The sequence below is a fragment of the Zonotrichia leucophrys genome, chromosome 20, assembly GCF_028769735.1.
Source record: "Zonotrichia leucophrys gambelii isolate GWCS_2022_RI chromosome 20, RI_Zleu_2.0, whole genome shotgun sequence".
Taxonomy (NCBI): domain Eukaryota; kingdom Metazoa; phylum Chordata; class Aves; order Passeriformes; family Passerellidae; genus Zonotrichia; species Zonotrichia leucophrys.
This window is the reverse complement of record NC_088189.1, coordinates 6,772,297-6,788,409: the sequence shown is the minus strand read 5'-3', so window position 1 is coordinate 6,788,409 and position 16,113 is coordinate 6,772,297. Positions and strand designations below refer to the sequence as shown.

The 16,113-nt window shown below is 52.5% G+C and overlaps 2 protein-coding genes across 9 annotated transcripts in view; one reads left to right on the top strand and one right to left on the bottom strand.

Annotated features, from left to right (window-relative positions):
- Positions 1-714: 714 nt before the first annotated feature.
- On the top strand, positions 715-4,924 carry SLC2A4RG (SLC2A4 regulator). 2 transcript variants are annotated; one of them, XM_064729931.1, is made up of 8 exons: positions 715-815; positions 1,817-1,956; positions 2,693-2,802; positions 2,885-3,129; positions 3,469-3,569; positions 3,677-3,935; positions 4,513-4,592; positions 4,673-4,924. In XM_064729931.1, the coding sequence occupies exons 1-8, from the start codon at positions 744-746 to the stop codon at positions 4,782-4,784; spliced, it is 1,119 nt and encodes a 372-aa protein (XP_064586001.1). In that variant the 5' UTR covers positions 715-743; the 3' UTR covers positions 4,785-4,924. The 2 variants fall into 2 exon arrangements, with proteins under 2 accessions (XP_064586001.1, XP_064586000.1); XM_064729930.1 differs by lacking the exon at positions 715-815 and having other exon boundaries at positions 1,178-1,956.
- Positions 4,925-10,678: 5,754 nt separating this feature from the next.
- ZBTB46 (zinc finger and BTB domain containing 46) overlaps positions 10,679-16,113 on the bottom strand; it is a 48,401-nt gene continuing 42,966 nt past the window's right edge. For 5 of the 7 annotated variants that reach the window (XM_064729831.1, XM_064729835.1, XM_064729834.1 and 2 more), the window contains 2 exons: positions 14,458-14,633; positions 10,682-11,096 (listed from right to left, as the gene is read on the bottom strand). In XM_064729831.1, coding sequence (XP_064585901.1) covers positions 10,710-11,096; positions 14,458-14,633 — 563 coding nt within the window. In that variant the 3' untranslated portion in view covers positions 10,682-10,709. Of the gene's footprint in view, positions 11,097-14,457; positions 14,634-16,113 lie in introns of all 7 variants that reach the window. The other 2 variants (XM_064729836.1, XM_064729837.1) reach the window with 2 other exon arrangements.

Genomic DNA, 16,113 nt, shown 5'->3' with positions numbered 1-16,113 from the left:
CTTAGTGAGGAGCTCTGCAACGTTTGAAGAACCCCTCTAGCTTATTGGCAGCCCTATAATTTGGCGGGGATCATCGCTTTTGCGCGAATCCCCCAAATTTTAACGCTGCGTGTTTCACCCCGGTAAGTCCGCAGGAGCCGTCGGGAGTTTTGCGGGATGCTCCGCGGTGACGGCATCCCCGCGTTTATTCGAGCAGCACCCAGAATCCCGAGCCGTAACAACAAAACCGCAACTTTCGGGGGTCCTCTGCGACTTTTGGGGAGCCCCGCGAGTTTGGCGGGAAAAGGCGGGGGTGACTTCGCGGCGGGCCCGGGGGTGCCGGCGGAGACTCGGTGGTGAGCGGGGGGTGAGCGGGGCGGGCTGGCGGAGGAGGGGTGGGGTTGTTTTTGGGGGGTGTTTTGTTTTTTGGGGGGTCCCGCGGGCAGCGCGCGCGGCGGGAGGGCGGGGCGCGCGAAGATGGCCGCTGCCGGCGGGGGCGTGGCGCGGCGGGGCCGGGGGGGCGTGGCCGGTTCGCGAGGGCGGGGGCGTGGCCGCCGCTAGCGAAGTGGCAGCGGGCCTCGGCCAATCAGCGGCGCGGAAAGCGGCGGCCGCGTTCCAGCCCGCGCGCTCCGGCCAATGGCGCGGCGCTCGGGGGGCGTGGCCCGACCGGCGCCGACACCGGGGCCGCGCGCGGCGGAGCGCGCTCCCCCCGCCGGGCCGCGGCCGCTCCGCGCATGGACCCCCCGCGCCCGCCCGCGGTCCTAATGCCCGCCCGCCGCCGCCGCCGCCCGCCGCCGCCCACCGCGCCGCCCGCCGCCCGCGCCGACCCCGCCAAGGTACCGGGGGGGCGGCGGCGGAGAGCGGGGTGGGATCCGGGGGAGGCGGCGGGGGGGCGGTGACAGCTGACAGCGGCCCGCCCGAAACTTTCCCCGCCGGTAAAATGGCGCCGCGATGGGATAAACTTTGGGGGGCGGGAAGGGGGGGGGTTGTGGCGGCGGGGCGCGGAGGGAGGGGGTGGGTCACAGCGGCCGCGCCCCCGGCGGGATCGTCTCGCCTGGATCGCGGCGCTTTGGGATCTTGCCGGGATCTCCCGCCGCCGGGATCCGCCCGGCCCCGCCCCGGCGAGAGCGGCCGGGATCCGCTTGGAGCGGGATCCGCTTGGAGCGAGATCCGCTTGGTGCTGGATCCCGTGGGATCTCCCCGGAGCGGGATCCGCTCGGTGCCGAGCCCGGGCAGCGGGTGCCGGTGTCGGGCTGGCCTGGCGGGCACAAGTGCGCTCCCAGCGCTGGGATAGCCGCTGGATCCCGGCTGATCCGCTCAGAGCGGGAAAAACTTGGGGTGTGGATCCACAAGGTGTGGATCTACACCGGGGTGTGGGATGTGGATGCTGCCACCTGAGGGCTGCGTTGCCAGGAGGGTGTCAGATCCTGGCTCTGTGGAGATCCCTGCTGGATCCCCGCTGATGCTGAGCCAGTGGGTGATGGTGCTGGCAGCAGCATCAGAGGGGCATCTGGAGAGTGCTCAGGAACGCCTGGCTGGATCCCACTGCGACCTGGCGGGATCCAATTGGGATTTACCCCAGGGGGAGTGGCTGGCAGGGTCCCACCGCAGCCCTGCCTGGAGGCGCTCATCCAGCTGCCCAAACCCGGCTCCCCATCCCACCGAGGCCGTGGGGATCCCTGCGGAATCCACTGCTGGGGATCCCTATGGAATTCTCTGCTGCGGATCCCTGCGGACCACACTGCTTGGGGATCCATCCCTGTGGAATCCAGTGCTGGGGATCCCTATGGAATTCACTGCTGGGGATCCCCGCTGCCCGCTGCCGTGTCTCCCGCAGGCTCCGCTGGGACCCGAGGGCTGGCTGGGGGAGCCTCCATCGCGCCAGGACGAGGCCGTGCTGCGAGCGCTGGACGCGGGGCTGGAGCGCTGCCTGGCGCTGCACTCGGCCGTGCAGTGCATCCCGGTGCCCCGGCACAGGTAGGGACCCCGTGCAGTGCATCCCGGTGCCCCGGCACAGGTAGGGACACCGGCACGGCCCCCACCGGCACCGGCCTGGCTGCGGCAGCCGGGATTCTTTCTGCAGGAGGACTTTGGCCGCTGGTGGCCGTGCTGGGATCCCCGGTGGTGAGAGGCTGTCCCGCTGTGGCAGCTCTGGGGACTCCCAGCTGGAAGCATCACCAGGTTCTCCGTTTCCAAAACGTTTTTGGGTGCTCTTGACCTCTTGCTTATTTTTTAGCCTAAATTTTTAATATTTTTTTCCCACCTCAGGGAATTGTTTGGCCTTAGGGAAGCCATCCCTGTGTCTCTGGAGGATGCAGCTGCCTGTACCCTCTGGCACAGTGCTGCCTACGCTCATGGAGGGTTGCCCCTGCATGGCACAGGCAGTGGCATTTTGGCAGCTTGCCTGCTCTGGGAGTGCCTTGCCTAGGGGAGTTCCAGCCAGCTGCTGGGATGATCCCTGCAGGGATCAGCAGCAGCTCGGGATGCTGCAGAGTGTGGGGCACCTGTGGGTGCCTTTCCACCTGGTGATGCCACCAACATGGTGGGGCCCCTGAGACCTTGTGCCAGCCCTGTACCCCCACACAAACCACCCTGGGGTGGGTGCAGGTCACCGTGGGTGGGAGGTCTTGGCGCCTCAGTGGGGGAGGGAAAGCAGTAGAGGGTCCCATGGGGCCTGTCCATCCTGACGCAGCCCCTCTGCTCTCGCTGGCAGGAAGCTCTCGGGCAAGGCGGGCATTGATGAGGTGATGGCAGCTGCGGTGCTCACCAGCCTCTCCGCCAGCCCCCTGGTGCTCGGGCACCCACCGGCCACTCATGCCACAGGTAAGAGCCTGTCCCTGTCCCCCCATCCCTGGATGTCTGTCCCAGTGCAGGACCTGACCTTCCTCTTCCTCCTCCTCACCAGAGCCTGGCAGCGAGGTCTGGAAGGAGGCTCCTGCCATGTCCTCCAGCTGCAGCAGCAGCAGCAACGCCAGCGGGGACTGGAGCTGGGACCCCTCCAGCGACCGATCCACCCCCTCCACCCCCTCACCCCCCCTCTCCAGCCACGTCCCCAGCACCTTCCTGCCTGGCCCGCTCCCTGATGAGGGCCCTGATGAGCCCGACGGCACCCACTTCGTCTTTGGAGAGCCCACCCCACGGAAGAGGAAGGTGGGATGAGGCTGGGGATGAAGATGGGGGTGAAGTTGGGTTTTGGGAATAGTAAGGATTAGGAGAATGAGGTTAAGGATGGGGATGACAGTTGGGATGAGTTTGGGAATGGGGATAGTGAGGATGGAGATGAGGAGGAGGATGACATTTGGGGTGGGAATGAAGAGGATGAGGTTGGAGATAGGGGTGAGAGCTGAGATGAGTTTGGGGGTATGGGTGACCATGGGGGTAAAGTTTGGGATGACAACAAGGATGATATTTGGGGTGGGATGACAGTGGGACTGGGCATGAGGATGAGGATGAAGATGGGGCTGCCAGCCTGACACCTCTCTCCTGCAGAACTCCACCAAGGTGATGTTCAAGTGCTTGTGGAAGAGCTGCGGCAAAGTCCTCAGCAGCTCCTCAGGGATGCAGAAGCACATCCGAACCATGCACCTTGGGTAAGCACGTGGGGTACCCCTGGATACCCCCAGACCCCCTGGCACCCCCTGCAGGGCCCTGCAGTGCTGGAGCACAGTGTCCCAGCCAGCCTCTGCTCTCCCCACAGCCGGAAAGCCGACCTGGAGCAGAGCGATGGCGAGGAGGATTTCTACTACACGGAGCTGGACGTGGACATGGAGGCGCTGACGGACGGGCTCTCCAGCCTCACCCCCGTGTCTCCCACCTCCTCGGTGCCCCCCACCTTCCCTGGCCCCGAGGCTCCTCTGCCACCAGCCCTGCCCATCCTGGAGCTGGCCCTGGCATCCCCCTGCAGCCCCCCGGGGCCCCCTGGCCGCTGCCACGTCCACACCGACCACGCATACCAGGTGGGGGACAGGGGGACAGGGATGGAGAGGGAGAGGGAGTGGGTGACAGGGATAGAAGGGGACAGGGATAGAAGGGGACAGGGATGGAATGGGGACAGGGATGGAGGTGCGGACAGTGATGGAGGGGCACAGGGATGGAGTGGCACAGAGATGGGGGACAGATGGAGTGTGGACAGGGATGGATGGGGACAGGGATGGAGGGGTGACAGGGATTGGGGACAGGGATGGAGGGGGACAGGGATAGAGTAGGAACAGGGATGGAGGTAGGGACAGCAGTGGAGTGGGCACAGCAATGAAGTGGGTGCAGGGATGGAGTGGAACAGGGATGGATTGGGGCAGAGATGGAGTGGGCACAGGGATGGAGGTAGGAACAGCAATGAAGTGAGCAAAGAGATAGAAATAGGGACGGGGATGGAGAGGGCACAGCAATGAAGTGGGCACAGGGATGGAGGGGTGACAGGGATGGAATAGGGACAGGAATGGAGGGGCACAGGGATGGATTGGGCACAGGGATGGAGGTGGGCTGCTGCACTCCCTCATCACCCTGTCTTATGAGAGTTGTGCCCTCTCCCTCCAGGGCTGCCGGACCCCCCCACGGCCACCCGTGTCCCCCACTGTCCCCACCCCGCCACCACCCAAGCCACCAGCCGTGCCCAGGTGAGCCATTGCCATCATGCCCCACCCTGTCCCCTCTCCCCCGCGCGTGTCCCCGGTTGTGACTGTCCCTGTGCCCGCAGGCGGCCGCGGGGCGAGGCCAAGAAGTGCCGCAAGGTGTACGGCATGGAGCACCGGGAGATGTGGTGCACGGCGTGCCGCTGGAAGAAGGCGTGCCAGCGCTTCCTCGACTGACGGAGCCCCGCCGCTCCCTCCTTCTTGCACATTTTGCACTCGAGGTGCCTTCGCGCCCCCCCGGCCGCCCCCCGGACTCAGGGAACGGCCCCCCGAAAGCTTTATGCACACACACAGCCCCCCCTGCCACGGAGCTTGTCCCCCCCCGCCTTGTTTTCCCTTTGAAAATAAGCTAAATCCATCGGTCCCACCCCGCTCCTTGCCGGGGGGGGCTGGCAGGGGGTGTCTGGCTGCTCCCGGCCCCCTCCCCACTCCGGTTTGGGGACCCCCCCATGGCTGGGTAAGCTGTGCCTGTGGCCGGCAGGGGCTGGGAAAAGGGGGTGTCTGTTCCTGCCCCCCGCCTGCTCCCGGGGGGCAGCCCCAGTGCCCAGGGCAGAGGTGGGCGCCTGCCCCCCCCTCGCCCCCCCCAGGGGGGTTTTTACTCTTTGTAATGTCATTTCTCTCTCTCGTTTTGGGGAGCCCCCGCCGGGGCCATGCCCCGGGAAGTGCCTGCAGGAATGCGCCCATTTGCACTAAGCCAAACTGCACAAAGAGGGGTCTTTTTTGTTTTCCTTTACTTTTTTTTTTCCTTCGTGTGGTTTTTATTTTTTAAATAAAATATATGAAAATTCGTATTTTTTACCTACTCCCTCGCACAGCACGAGAGCGCGCGGGCCGCGGGGTGCCTCCAGCCCTGGGCGGGTTTCAAGGGGTTTAATTCACTTTAAACTCCCTTTTTACCCAAAAAACCCCCCATTTTCCCCTCAAAACCCCTCCTCCCCTCTTGTCCTGTCACTCTCCAGCCCAGGCAGCAGCTCGGTTTGGCCAGGCCATGCCACCCTGCTCCTCTCCCCATGCAGGGAGGGGACAGGGGGGTGGTGGCCCTGCCACCCTCCTGCCCTGTGGGAAGGTTCCCTTTGCATCAGGGACCCCCCCATTGCAGGGTCCCCCCTTGCAGGGTCAGACACTGCTTGGGCCCCATGGGTCAGGCTGGTGCTGTGCCCCCACCTGTCCCCTCCAGGGATGTGATGTGTCAGATCCAAAAGAAAAAAAAATAAATACTTGGATTTTTTTAATGATTCCTGTTCTTTAGTTACTGTTTAGACAGGCAGGGTGGGCACCCTGGGCCCCTTGGCACCCCCAGACCCACTGCTGTCACCCCCCTCCTGCATCCCACATCCCCCAGGGATGGCATCGCCCTGTGCATCCTCCTGGGAGTTACTTTAATTTCAGATAATGCCCCAAAAATCAGGAAATTGCCACCAACAGGCAGCAGGGAGGAAGGGAATGAGCCACAGGTGCCTGTTTGGGATGGGGATGGGGAAGGTGGAGGGGTGAGCAGGGCTCCCTGCTGGCCCCCACATTGCCCCATCCTTCCACACAGGGCAAGGAGGAAAATAATAATAATTACATATTAAAAAAAAAAAAAGAAAAGAAAAAGCAGACAAAATTGTAGCAGCAATTTCCCAATTTATTGAACTGATTGATTTTTGCAGGTATGTCTAAGCTAAATCCCATCACAAAGGTTCTATCCGAGGGGGCAGCCCCCGGGCAGGTGAGGAACTGGGCAGCAACTAGAAAATAAAATCAGATTTACCTGAAACTACATTGACAGAAAATCAGTACAACACAGCATGTTCTCCCACTGACTTCTGGTTACGAAATCTCCTCAACCTCCCCAAAATATTAAACACATCTTCAATACAAACACAGGTTTATAATAATTAATATAAAGTCAGTATAATATAGAATATTCCCAGCAAAAAAAAAAATCAACAATCTTCAAACACCATCCTTTTTGTGTTTGTTCAGCTTTATTTTTGTAGACAGGTTTAAAGCACGTTGAAAAATAAATATATATGAAAGCATACACACAGCACTCTGACTAGGGGGACTAAAAAAAAAAAGTTGAAATTCAAAACACGACTCAGGATCTACAAAATCAAAGGAACCATTAATTATGGCTTTTGTAGGAGTCACACGTGTCACAGAATGAGCAAAAATTAGATTATCTTTCAGAATATTGCAAAAAATTCCAGTTTTTGCATTGTTTTCATGGAGTTTCTTTCCTCAAGGGTGATGTGCAAAAGGGGGAGCTTTGAGGGGAGGTGCTCAGGGTCAGCCCCAAAACGCAGCAACCACCCCAAAGCCACAGCTTTGCTTGGGGGAAATGGAGTGTTCAAAGGCAGGAGTGGGGAGAGGAAACAAAAGGGGAAGTAATGCTGGAGTGGGTTTCCTTCCGGACAAAAATTACTCATTTTTCTGTCCAAAAAACTGAATTTTGATTAAGGGAAAAAAAAAAAAAAAAAAAAAGAAAAGGGAAAGGACAATCACATTGCAAACCTTCATTAGGGAATTAGGGAAGTCCCCTCTGCTTCCCCACAAAGCCGCTCCGCAGCTCTGAGGTTTGGAGTAACCTTAAAAACCACAAAACTGGGGAAATTCATGATTTCAAGAATATTTTCTGGAAATCCCAAATCAACACAAGGACCTTGTTTGTCTCCATCCTTTAAGATGCTCTCCAAGTCCATGGATCCCTGGGATGTTCTCCAGAGGGCTCAGACAGGACGATGCCCTCTGGCCCATTCTCTACTCCTGGCACTCAGATTTAAAATAAAAAATGAGGGTAATCAAGGAATTCAAGGAGGAACATTTACATGTACAAATGCTTTAAAAAAATGAATTGCAAGTTCTCAAGACGGAGTATATCCATGTTTTACCTCTAAGGGAGTTATTGTTGTGGAACTAAGTCTGTATATATATACACACACATATATATATATATATATTTAGAAAAAATTAAAAAAAGGGAACCTCAGTGAAATATACAAAGCCCTGAAGGGAAATACAAAGACGAGATGCAGAACAGGCAGAATTAGTGGGGTTTTGTTTAAATCTCCAAGAGCAGAAGTTTGCATAGGCAGTATATCCGAGAGACCCCGGAGAGAAGCTGGAGGGATGCGATCACCTGGAGTGACTGATGAAGTTTATAAAGTTTCAGCATAAAAAAACACGCCCAAATTCCTGTTTTTCAAACCCAAGTTGGAGCATGGAAGGCTAAAGATGAATCCCTGTGTTTCCAACTCTGCACAGCTCCATCAGAACAAAGCACTTCAGTAGACATCAGGTGTTAGAAGGGTTTTATTTGGTACACGGGGTGTGTTAGTGGGACAGAAGCATATGTGAGGTTATGACATGGGGAAAGTTAGTTTTTATGTGGATTTTCCATTTTTCTCTCCCTTTTTTTTTTTCTTTTGCTTTATTTTTTGCATCCTCAGTTCAAAGAGCCTCAAAGTGACACAGTTTGGAAACACTCCTGAGCGCTACCTGGCTCTCTGCCCACCTTTAATAAAAATAAGAAAAGAATAAAATATTTCTAAGGGGATTGTGAAGAAAGCTCAGCACTCTATAATTCTGATGGCAAAATTGAGTCACCCAAGGGCAGGGAGGAAGAGGAGGGCTTGGCCCACACCTGCTCCTCCTCAGAAGGTGGATGCACACACCAGCATTGGAGGGGATGGGCCATCGGAATGTGACACAAACCCAGGGGTTTGAAGTGTTTGGGCTTTAAAATTCTCTTTAAAATAGATTTTTACATATAAAAAGCAAGGCTAAAGATAAATCTTTAAGTACTGTATGTATTTGTCTACATGCAACAGGTGAGGCTGCACATTCAGGACTTCAGGCACCCCCTAACCCCTCCCTATTTACAGGGTAAATGACAATAAATACAGAGCCCACATCTGGGGGGGCCAAAATCAGGATAAGGGAACAGCCTCCTCACTCTCTGGGAGCCCCCAAAACCATTGGAAAAGGGTATATAAAGGTCCAATTGTGACATACTGGGTGGGTTTTTACAGCTTTTTAAATAGGGGAAGAGAAAGAAAAGAAGCTAAAAGGCAAAATGAGATTTTTACAAGTCAAGAAAAATGTTCTTACATGACCTGCTCTGCTCTTCCCATATTTAAAGAGGGTTATCCATGCTCACTGCCTAAAGCAACAAGTGCCACAACTCCTCCAGTCCCAGGGGCAGCAGCAGCAGTGCTGGCGGGGCCCCACTGAGCCACACTGGGATTTCAGGAAAGATCCGTGTTCCCACAGCACTGAGCACCCCCAAATCCATGGAGAGGAGCCTGGAGGCTCCCAATGGAAGCAATGGTGAACTGGATGTAGAGAGAAGGTGCTGAATGTCTGCAAGGAACTGAGGAGCAGAGAAAGGGATGAAATGCCACAAACCCAGGATGCAGCTGGAAGGAGGGAAGGGAGAGAGATCCCAGCTCCTGCAGGTGCCAGGATCAAGGCTCCCACCATGCTCCACGAAATCCTGGCACCAAGTGGCTTAAATCCTTTCAGGTTATTTGCTTTATGGGGGTTTAATGTACAATATCCTTTTAATTCCTTTGCTGGGTGGAACCACACTTTTCCTCATGGACCACCAGGCCTGCAGGAAGGAAAATAGCACCTTGAGTCATTTGGCTTCTGGCAATGGGGTGTCTTTCGTGGCAGGTTTCAAGGTACCACAGTCACAGACATCATAAAAAATTGCTTGATGGCAAGGATGGAGTGAGGTCTTCAGCTTTTTTTAAAAATTTATTTTAAAAAGCACCAGAAGCAAAGAGGTGAAGGTAGAACAAGCTGTTTCTCAGGAATAAGACAACTCCAACACATGCTGTTGCTGTTGTTATTTAGGTGTAGCTGAAAGAAGGCAACAGTGGCCAATATGAACAGGGAGAATCCAACTGTCTGGAACAGCCCCACAGAGTCTGAGGAGATGCTGGGAGAGAAACCTGGTTCTTATTTAAGGAAAAAATGGTTTATTGGAAAATTTACATGGAACCAGTGCAACTAAAGCTGAAGGTTTTTGTCATGAATTAAGTAGGTGTTAGACCTACCCATAATCAACAAGAATGTTGAGATTGGCAAGGAAGAACAAGGTAGCCAGGTGAAACCCTGGCCCCACACAAGTCCATGGGATGGGAGCAGCAGGATTCCACCCTGCTGGGATCTCCTCACCTCGGCTTTTCGCCTTCCCCAGCTCATCCTGCACCTGGCTGAGTGCCTTGGTTTTGCTACAGTTTGCATATATTTGTGAAAAAGGCAGCTGAGCAAAGGGAGAAAAGTGAAGATCTTTGTGGAGAAGAATGACAGGTACAGAATTGTGTCCTCTAGAGCAAAAGGTGCTCCCAGAAGCACAAATGTGTTTCAGTGCCTGTGGATGACCAAGGCTGGAAGACAGGACGTGGGTAAGATGCCAGTAGGTCCAAGAAAAGTCACAATCTGTTTTTGATGATGATTCTTTTGGAAGCTAAGAATCCAAGAGAAGTATTCGTAAGGCTGTAGTCTGACTTGCCTTTTGATCTATTTGGCTCCATAAAAAATAATTAAAACTCTTTAAATAACTTTGCAAAAGGCCTGTATCATCAGGGGAAGCCCTCCAACACATCCATCCATCTGCTTTCACAACCTCAGCTCGAAATTCCACTGCTGCTGGGATTTTAGCACAGACAAGGTGTAAAAAAACCCCAACCAACCAACCAACAAACCTGCTTTGGACACAAAGACCTCCCTGGTGCTCGGTTTGGAGTGGGAAGGGGAGGAGGATTCATGCTTCACCAGCCTCCCCACACCTGCAGAGACTCCACCTCCCTCCTGGGCAGCCTGGCTGGCTTGGCTGAAGGGGTGGCCATGGGCAGGGGGGCACAGGGGGAAAAGGGAAAGGGAAAAGGGGGAAGGCGAAGTCAGTCGTGCCGCTGGAAGCGACCCTGCTAAGACAGTGTCTGAGTGGAACAGAGAAGGACTTGTTTAGAAAACACAAGAGTTATTTTGCACACATGGACGACAACAAGGCTACTTAGTTTTTCCAACATACTCCTTCCTCCCCACCCTCCCTCCCCCTACAAACAACAGAGAGAAACAAAAAAAAAAAAACCAAACAAAAAACAATCCCTAAGAAATCCAGGTAAAATCCTTGTCGTTCTCCCCAGAGTTGTCCTGCTCCTGTGGGGAGTCGACATCTTTGTCATCATCTAAAATCACATCATCCTGTGACATCCCCACGTCATCCTTCCACTTGATGTCGTCGTCGTCTGCCATCTCCTCGTCTCCTTCCACCTTGATGTCCTCGGGATCCTCCATGTAGGGCCCCTCGCCGGGGTAGCACTCCTCGGGGGAGCCCTCGGCCCCGTTGTGGTCCAGGTGCGCGGCCATGCCGCGGCCGGAGCAGTCGGCGCAGACGCCGTGCCGGCGCGAGCCGTGCTTGATCCCCACGCTGGCTGCTGACATGAACACCCGGTTGCAAACCTTGCAGACGTATTTCTTATCTTTGCTGTGGACCTGGAGAGGAAGAAAGACCGCAGAGGTGAGTGCCAACAGAGATGGGATGGGACCTGCTCCTGTTCTTGCAAACCCACAATTTCTACCGGAGATCCCAACTGGCCTCCACCATGAGCTCGAACCCACCACGATTAATTCAACCCTGCAGTGATGACACACAATGGAAAATCCTTTGGGACTGCCTGCTCATCATCACACTCATAAGTCTGAGACAAACTTTTATCATAATTTTTTTTCTTCCTTTTTCCTTCTGTTCTTCTGGGGTGCAATAGTTGTGTCACACCCACCATCTATGCTCTCCCCTGCCCTGAGCCAGTCCCTGTTACATTCTTCTACTGCATCAAGCAAAGGCATTACATTTTATTACTTTTTTTTTAAAGCAGCTGGACAGGGCTGCTCAGAGTCATCCAGCAGGGTCTATAGGCATCACTCACTTTCAACTTGTACAAGAGGAAAATGTTAAAAAGAAATAAAGAAACAATCCACAAGCACCAGTTCTGTTCAGAGAAGAACAACCCTGATCAAACCAGTGTTAATGTCATGGTGATTATGTGGTCTCCCTCCTGATCCCGCTGCTGTCCAGAACCAAAGAGCAGAAGCACTTGGAATTTCTCCTGTATCTCCCAAAAATGCATCTGAATGCTCTGAAACATTATTTCTGACTACTTTGGTTTGACAAAAGCGTTTCTCTTCCATAAGTCATGCTGCAAGAATCCTGGACAAATGAAGCTATCACAGAATACATGGCCAGTAAAGGAAGAAGGGAAAATGTTCTGCAGGATAAAAGAATTCACTTCCAGAGTCAAATTGCACTATTCAATGAGCAAAATTGCATACTTTGAGAAGCACAAAACACCTGTTTAAAGGTGAGATCTGTCCCTGGCCAGATTTGTCCCTTTTGCCCTGCATGGAAGGCAAGGAGCTTGTCAAGCCATCCACCTGCTCCTCTGCCAAATAAACCAGGGCAGTGAATTTCCAAACTTCACCACAAGGAGCCTCATTGGGTACTTTCACTTATATATCTACATGTAAAATACATATTGGTTTTATCAATATGTAGAAAAGTTTAGTAGGAAGGGACCCATGACAATCTTACTCCAACTGCCTGACTGCTTCAGGGCTGCCCAGCATGTATTATAAATATGTCTTTTTCTTTTCTATATTTTTTCTTTATTCTTTTATAGATTAACACCACACGGGGACAGCACAGGCACTCGATGCACCGATCCTCAGGAGAGACTTTAGGAAGTGGTGTAGGAGCACACAAGGATCCAGTGCCAGTGGTTTGGGGTTGTTCTCAGCAGCCCAGCAGCCACCAGAGCCTCGGGTACCTATCACCAGCCCCTAGCCCTTTTTAACTCATTTCTTCCTTTCATGCTCACAAAAGCCTGTGGGAAAGATTTTGCTGATTAAAGTCCTTCCTTTTATTTTAAAGCAGCTGCCTGGATGCCTGCTCCCTGCTCCTGCCTCAGCAGGGGCTCAGCAGCTCTCAGCACCTGACTCTGCACTCTGGAATACTCAGCTGAGCTGCAGCTCTTTGGGAAGAGGACAAATTGACCCACTGCAGCCCCTCAGCCCTCACTCCTGCAGGACACTGGCTCAGGCTCTGTGTTGCACCAGTCCCAGCCGTGTTCAAAGCCTGTGAGTGCCTCTGATATGCTCTGGCTGCAGGTTCCCCTGCCCTGAGCCAGTCCCCAGGACATTCTTCTACTGCATCAAGCAAAGGCATTAAATTTTATTTCTTTTTTTAAAGCAGTTGGACAGGGCTGCTCAGAGTCATCCAGCAGGATCTATAGGAATCACTCACTTTCAACTTGCACAAGAATGATTTTCAGGCATCAAAAGCTGAATAGGAGAACAGAAGGTGGTCAGGGGTGCAGAATAAGGGCTAAAAGAGCCATATAAAAAAGAAATTATAAAACGGGTACTAAACCAATTTGTAATTATCACAGAATGGTTTGGGTTGGAAGGGGCCTTAAAGTTGATCTAGTTCTGACCCCCTGCCATGGGCAGGAACATCTTCCACTACAGCAGGCTGCATTTCTGCTAAAAAACTCTAAAAATCCAAAATCACCTCTCTCCCTCTTTTCCAGTGCTGACAGTACAATCAGCAGATTCAAAGTGAGCCATATTCCTGGATGCAACTGAACAGAAATTAATCTCATTCTCTTTACAGCCAAATTAGTATTAAACACAGAAACAGGATTTGGCCCTGTGTATTGGACAGTGCCATTAGAAAGATGATAGTCTAACTGATTAAATGCCAACATTTCAAGGTAGAGAAGGGGAAATATGCTGACAACATCCTAAACTTATGAAAAAAAATGTAAAAAGGGAAAGTTCTCAGAAATAAAATGCTGGAGGCAACCAGCTGGCATGACAAGGTGTTCCCTGCTGCAAACCAGTACCAGATCTCAAAATCTGAGCTCACACTGGGATCTGCTCCCAAACTCCAGCACCCCAAGGGAAGAAGGAAGGGACATGTCAGGGAGCAGGCAGTGCCCAGTCAGAGGGCTGGGCACTCATCCAAACAGACATGGGAGCAGCAAAGGAGGGAAGGAGATGATGGGGCACCATGGAAAATTGTCACACAGGGCTCCGGGATCCCAGTGTGGGCCCTGGGGCATCACCTGAGGTGAGCCAGATCTGCTGCTGGAATTACTGCCTAGAAAGTACCTGCTCTGCCACAACACCACCTCTACACCAAGCTTTGAGAACCTCTTTAGGATGGCCAATCATTTCTACCCTGAAAAGAAAAATAATCAAAGTTCAGCTTAAAATTCTGTTTCTGAAGAAGCTGTGAAGAGCCAGACACCAGCACCAGCCTCACAGCCTCTTTAACAAGGTCTAACAGCATTTTTGATAATTAAGCATGGCCAGAACAGAGTAGCTTTGCCTCAAGTTCTTGCTGAGCAATGTGTTTTAAAGCTTTCTCCACCAAGTCATAGAATTACAGAATTGTTAAGATTGGGAAAGGCTTCTAAGATCAAGTCCAATTGTTCCCCCAGCACTGCCAAGTCCGCCACTAAATCATGTCCCCAGAAGCCACATTTACATGTTTGTTAAACCCTTCCAGGGATGGTGACTCCCCTAATGTCCTGGGCAGCCTGTGCCAGGGCTGAACAACCCTTTTAGTGAAGAATTTTTTCTAATATCCACCCAAAACCTTGGAAAGCTTCTAGCTGAGCTTGGAGAACGAGAGGAGGATGAACAGGCAGCCAGCCACAAGGCCTTGGAAAGGCAGGGGGAAAAGACACAGGAGAAGCCTTCAGATGAGCCCTGAGTGGCAAACAAAACCCAGACTAAAAGGGGTGAGCTCCTGCTCTCTTTGCCCTGAAGGGCTGATGGCCACTGCCCTTACCAAGGTGTGGCGCTTCATGTGCTCGCGGCGGGTGAACTTCTTGCCACAGATCTCGCAGGGATAGGGCCTCTCCCCCGTGTGGGACCTCATGTGTCTCTTCAGGATGCACTGGTGCATGGCAGAAAAGCTGCAGTATGGGCACTTGAACTTCTTCCTGATGACTGTGAACTCGTTGACTGCAAGAGAGAAAGCAGAACACACAGATTAATCTCAGAACGTCTCAAAACAATCTTCTCGTTGACTATTTCACTATTAAATGAGTTCACTGTGAAATCACACTCTTACCCCTTAACCATCTGCACATTTTTAATCCTTATACTGTATTAGAACCCATATATTATTAAATGCACAGGCCAAGGAAAATACTACTAAGAAATTGAGTCCCTCCATCAAAGCAGCTTTTGAACAAGTTGACACACAAACATTTAGCAACAGCCTGTTACACACATTGCTTGCTAAAGGGAAAATGAAGAGGGCTGCCAACCTGCTAGAGTTCTGATTTATTATGAAGGGTTATCCTGAATATCAAGATCTAAAATGCTAACAGTATTACTTATGGAAGAAGCAGAGGAACAGAAGTCCACAAAGGTGGCACCCAAACAGTGCCAGTGTTATTCATGGGGTGATGCCAGAACATCATCACACACCCCAGGAGCACTTTGGTGAAGGAGAAGAACTGAGGATGGCTCAGAGGAAACAGGACAGTACCAATCACCATTCTCTGCATTATCCAGTGATGGTGCCACACACAAAATACAGCAGGTGAAAAAACGGAGTATTTGCTGCTCCCTGAGGGCACCACCTACCCACTACAAGTTTGGAAGTGACTGACCACTAGGAGATGATTTCTTCTGTTTCTCCTTCATTCTATTGCTTCCTGTTAGTGTGTTAATTTTCACCCACTTTTCTCCTAATTATTGCTATTTCTCAAAGCAATATATTTACATAGCAAGGAGGGGGAAAAAAAGAAAGCAAGGTCTGGTTAATCACTGTAATTTATGTATTTGTAAATGGCTCCTGGTAAAGGAAACAGTCTATGGAGAAGACTTTCTTACATTTTTTTTAACAACTAGAATATGAAAATTCTTTGTCTTTTATTACAGGAAATTTATTTTTTTAAAATTTTCTCCTAGGGTCTGACACTCCCTCATCTATGCACTCAGAGGCAAGGAGCCCACGTTTTCCTACAGCAGGCAGCAATTTTATCACACAAAGCTATTTATTATAAATTCATTTCCAGTCCGATTTTGTAACCACTTGATTTTGGTGACAGGCCACGCACACACTTGAAACAACCTTGTCACTATGGAGAGTAGACAAGGTGAGCAAGCTGTAAACTGAGCACGGAGAGGCAAGAGGGGACACAAACCCTCCTTCCTCCAGTCCTGCTCCACACCACATACACTGCAGAGCCACTGGGAAACACTGACTGGACATTCTGACAGCAACCAGACCCTGGGAGCATGAAGAGAAAGGAGAGAAATCCAGGAATCCCCCATTCCTACATCACTGGGTTGTAGCTGATCCTGCTGTTCCCTCAGTGCCTGTTCCTGTTTCCTGCTCACCTCTCCCTTCCCTTCAGGGCTGAGCTGCTGCAGAGCTGAAAAAGCAGCACCCCAGGCTGGGAGCATGAGCTGCACCCCAGCAGGCTCCTCC

Coding starts and splice junctions, on each gene's coding strand:
- SLC2A4RG (XM_064729930.1), top strand. CDS start 1,358: ATGTGGATGCTGCCACCTGAGGGCTGCGTTGCCAGGAGGGTGTCAGAT. Junction 3,570..3,676: donor ATCCGAACCATGCACCTTGG/GTAAGCACGTGG, acceptor CTCTCCCCACAG/CCGGAAAGCCGACCTGGAGC. Junction 4,593..4,672: donor AAGCCACCAGCCGTGCCCAG/GTGAGCCATTGC, acceptor CTGTGCCCGCAG/GCGGCCGCGGGGCGAGGCCA.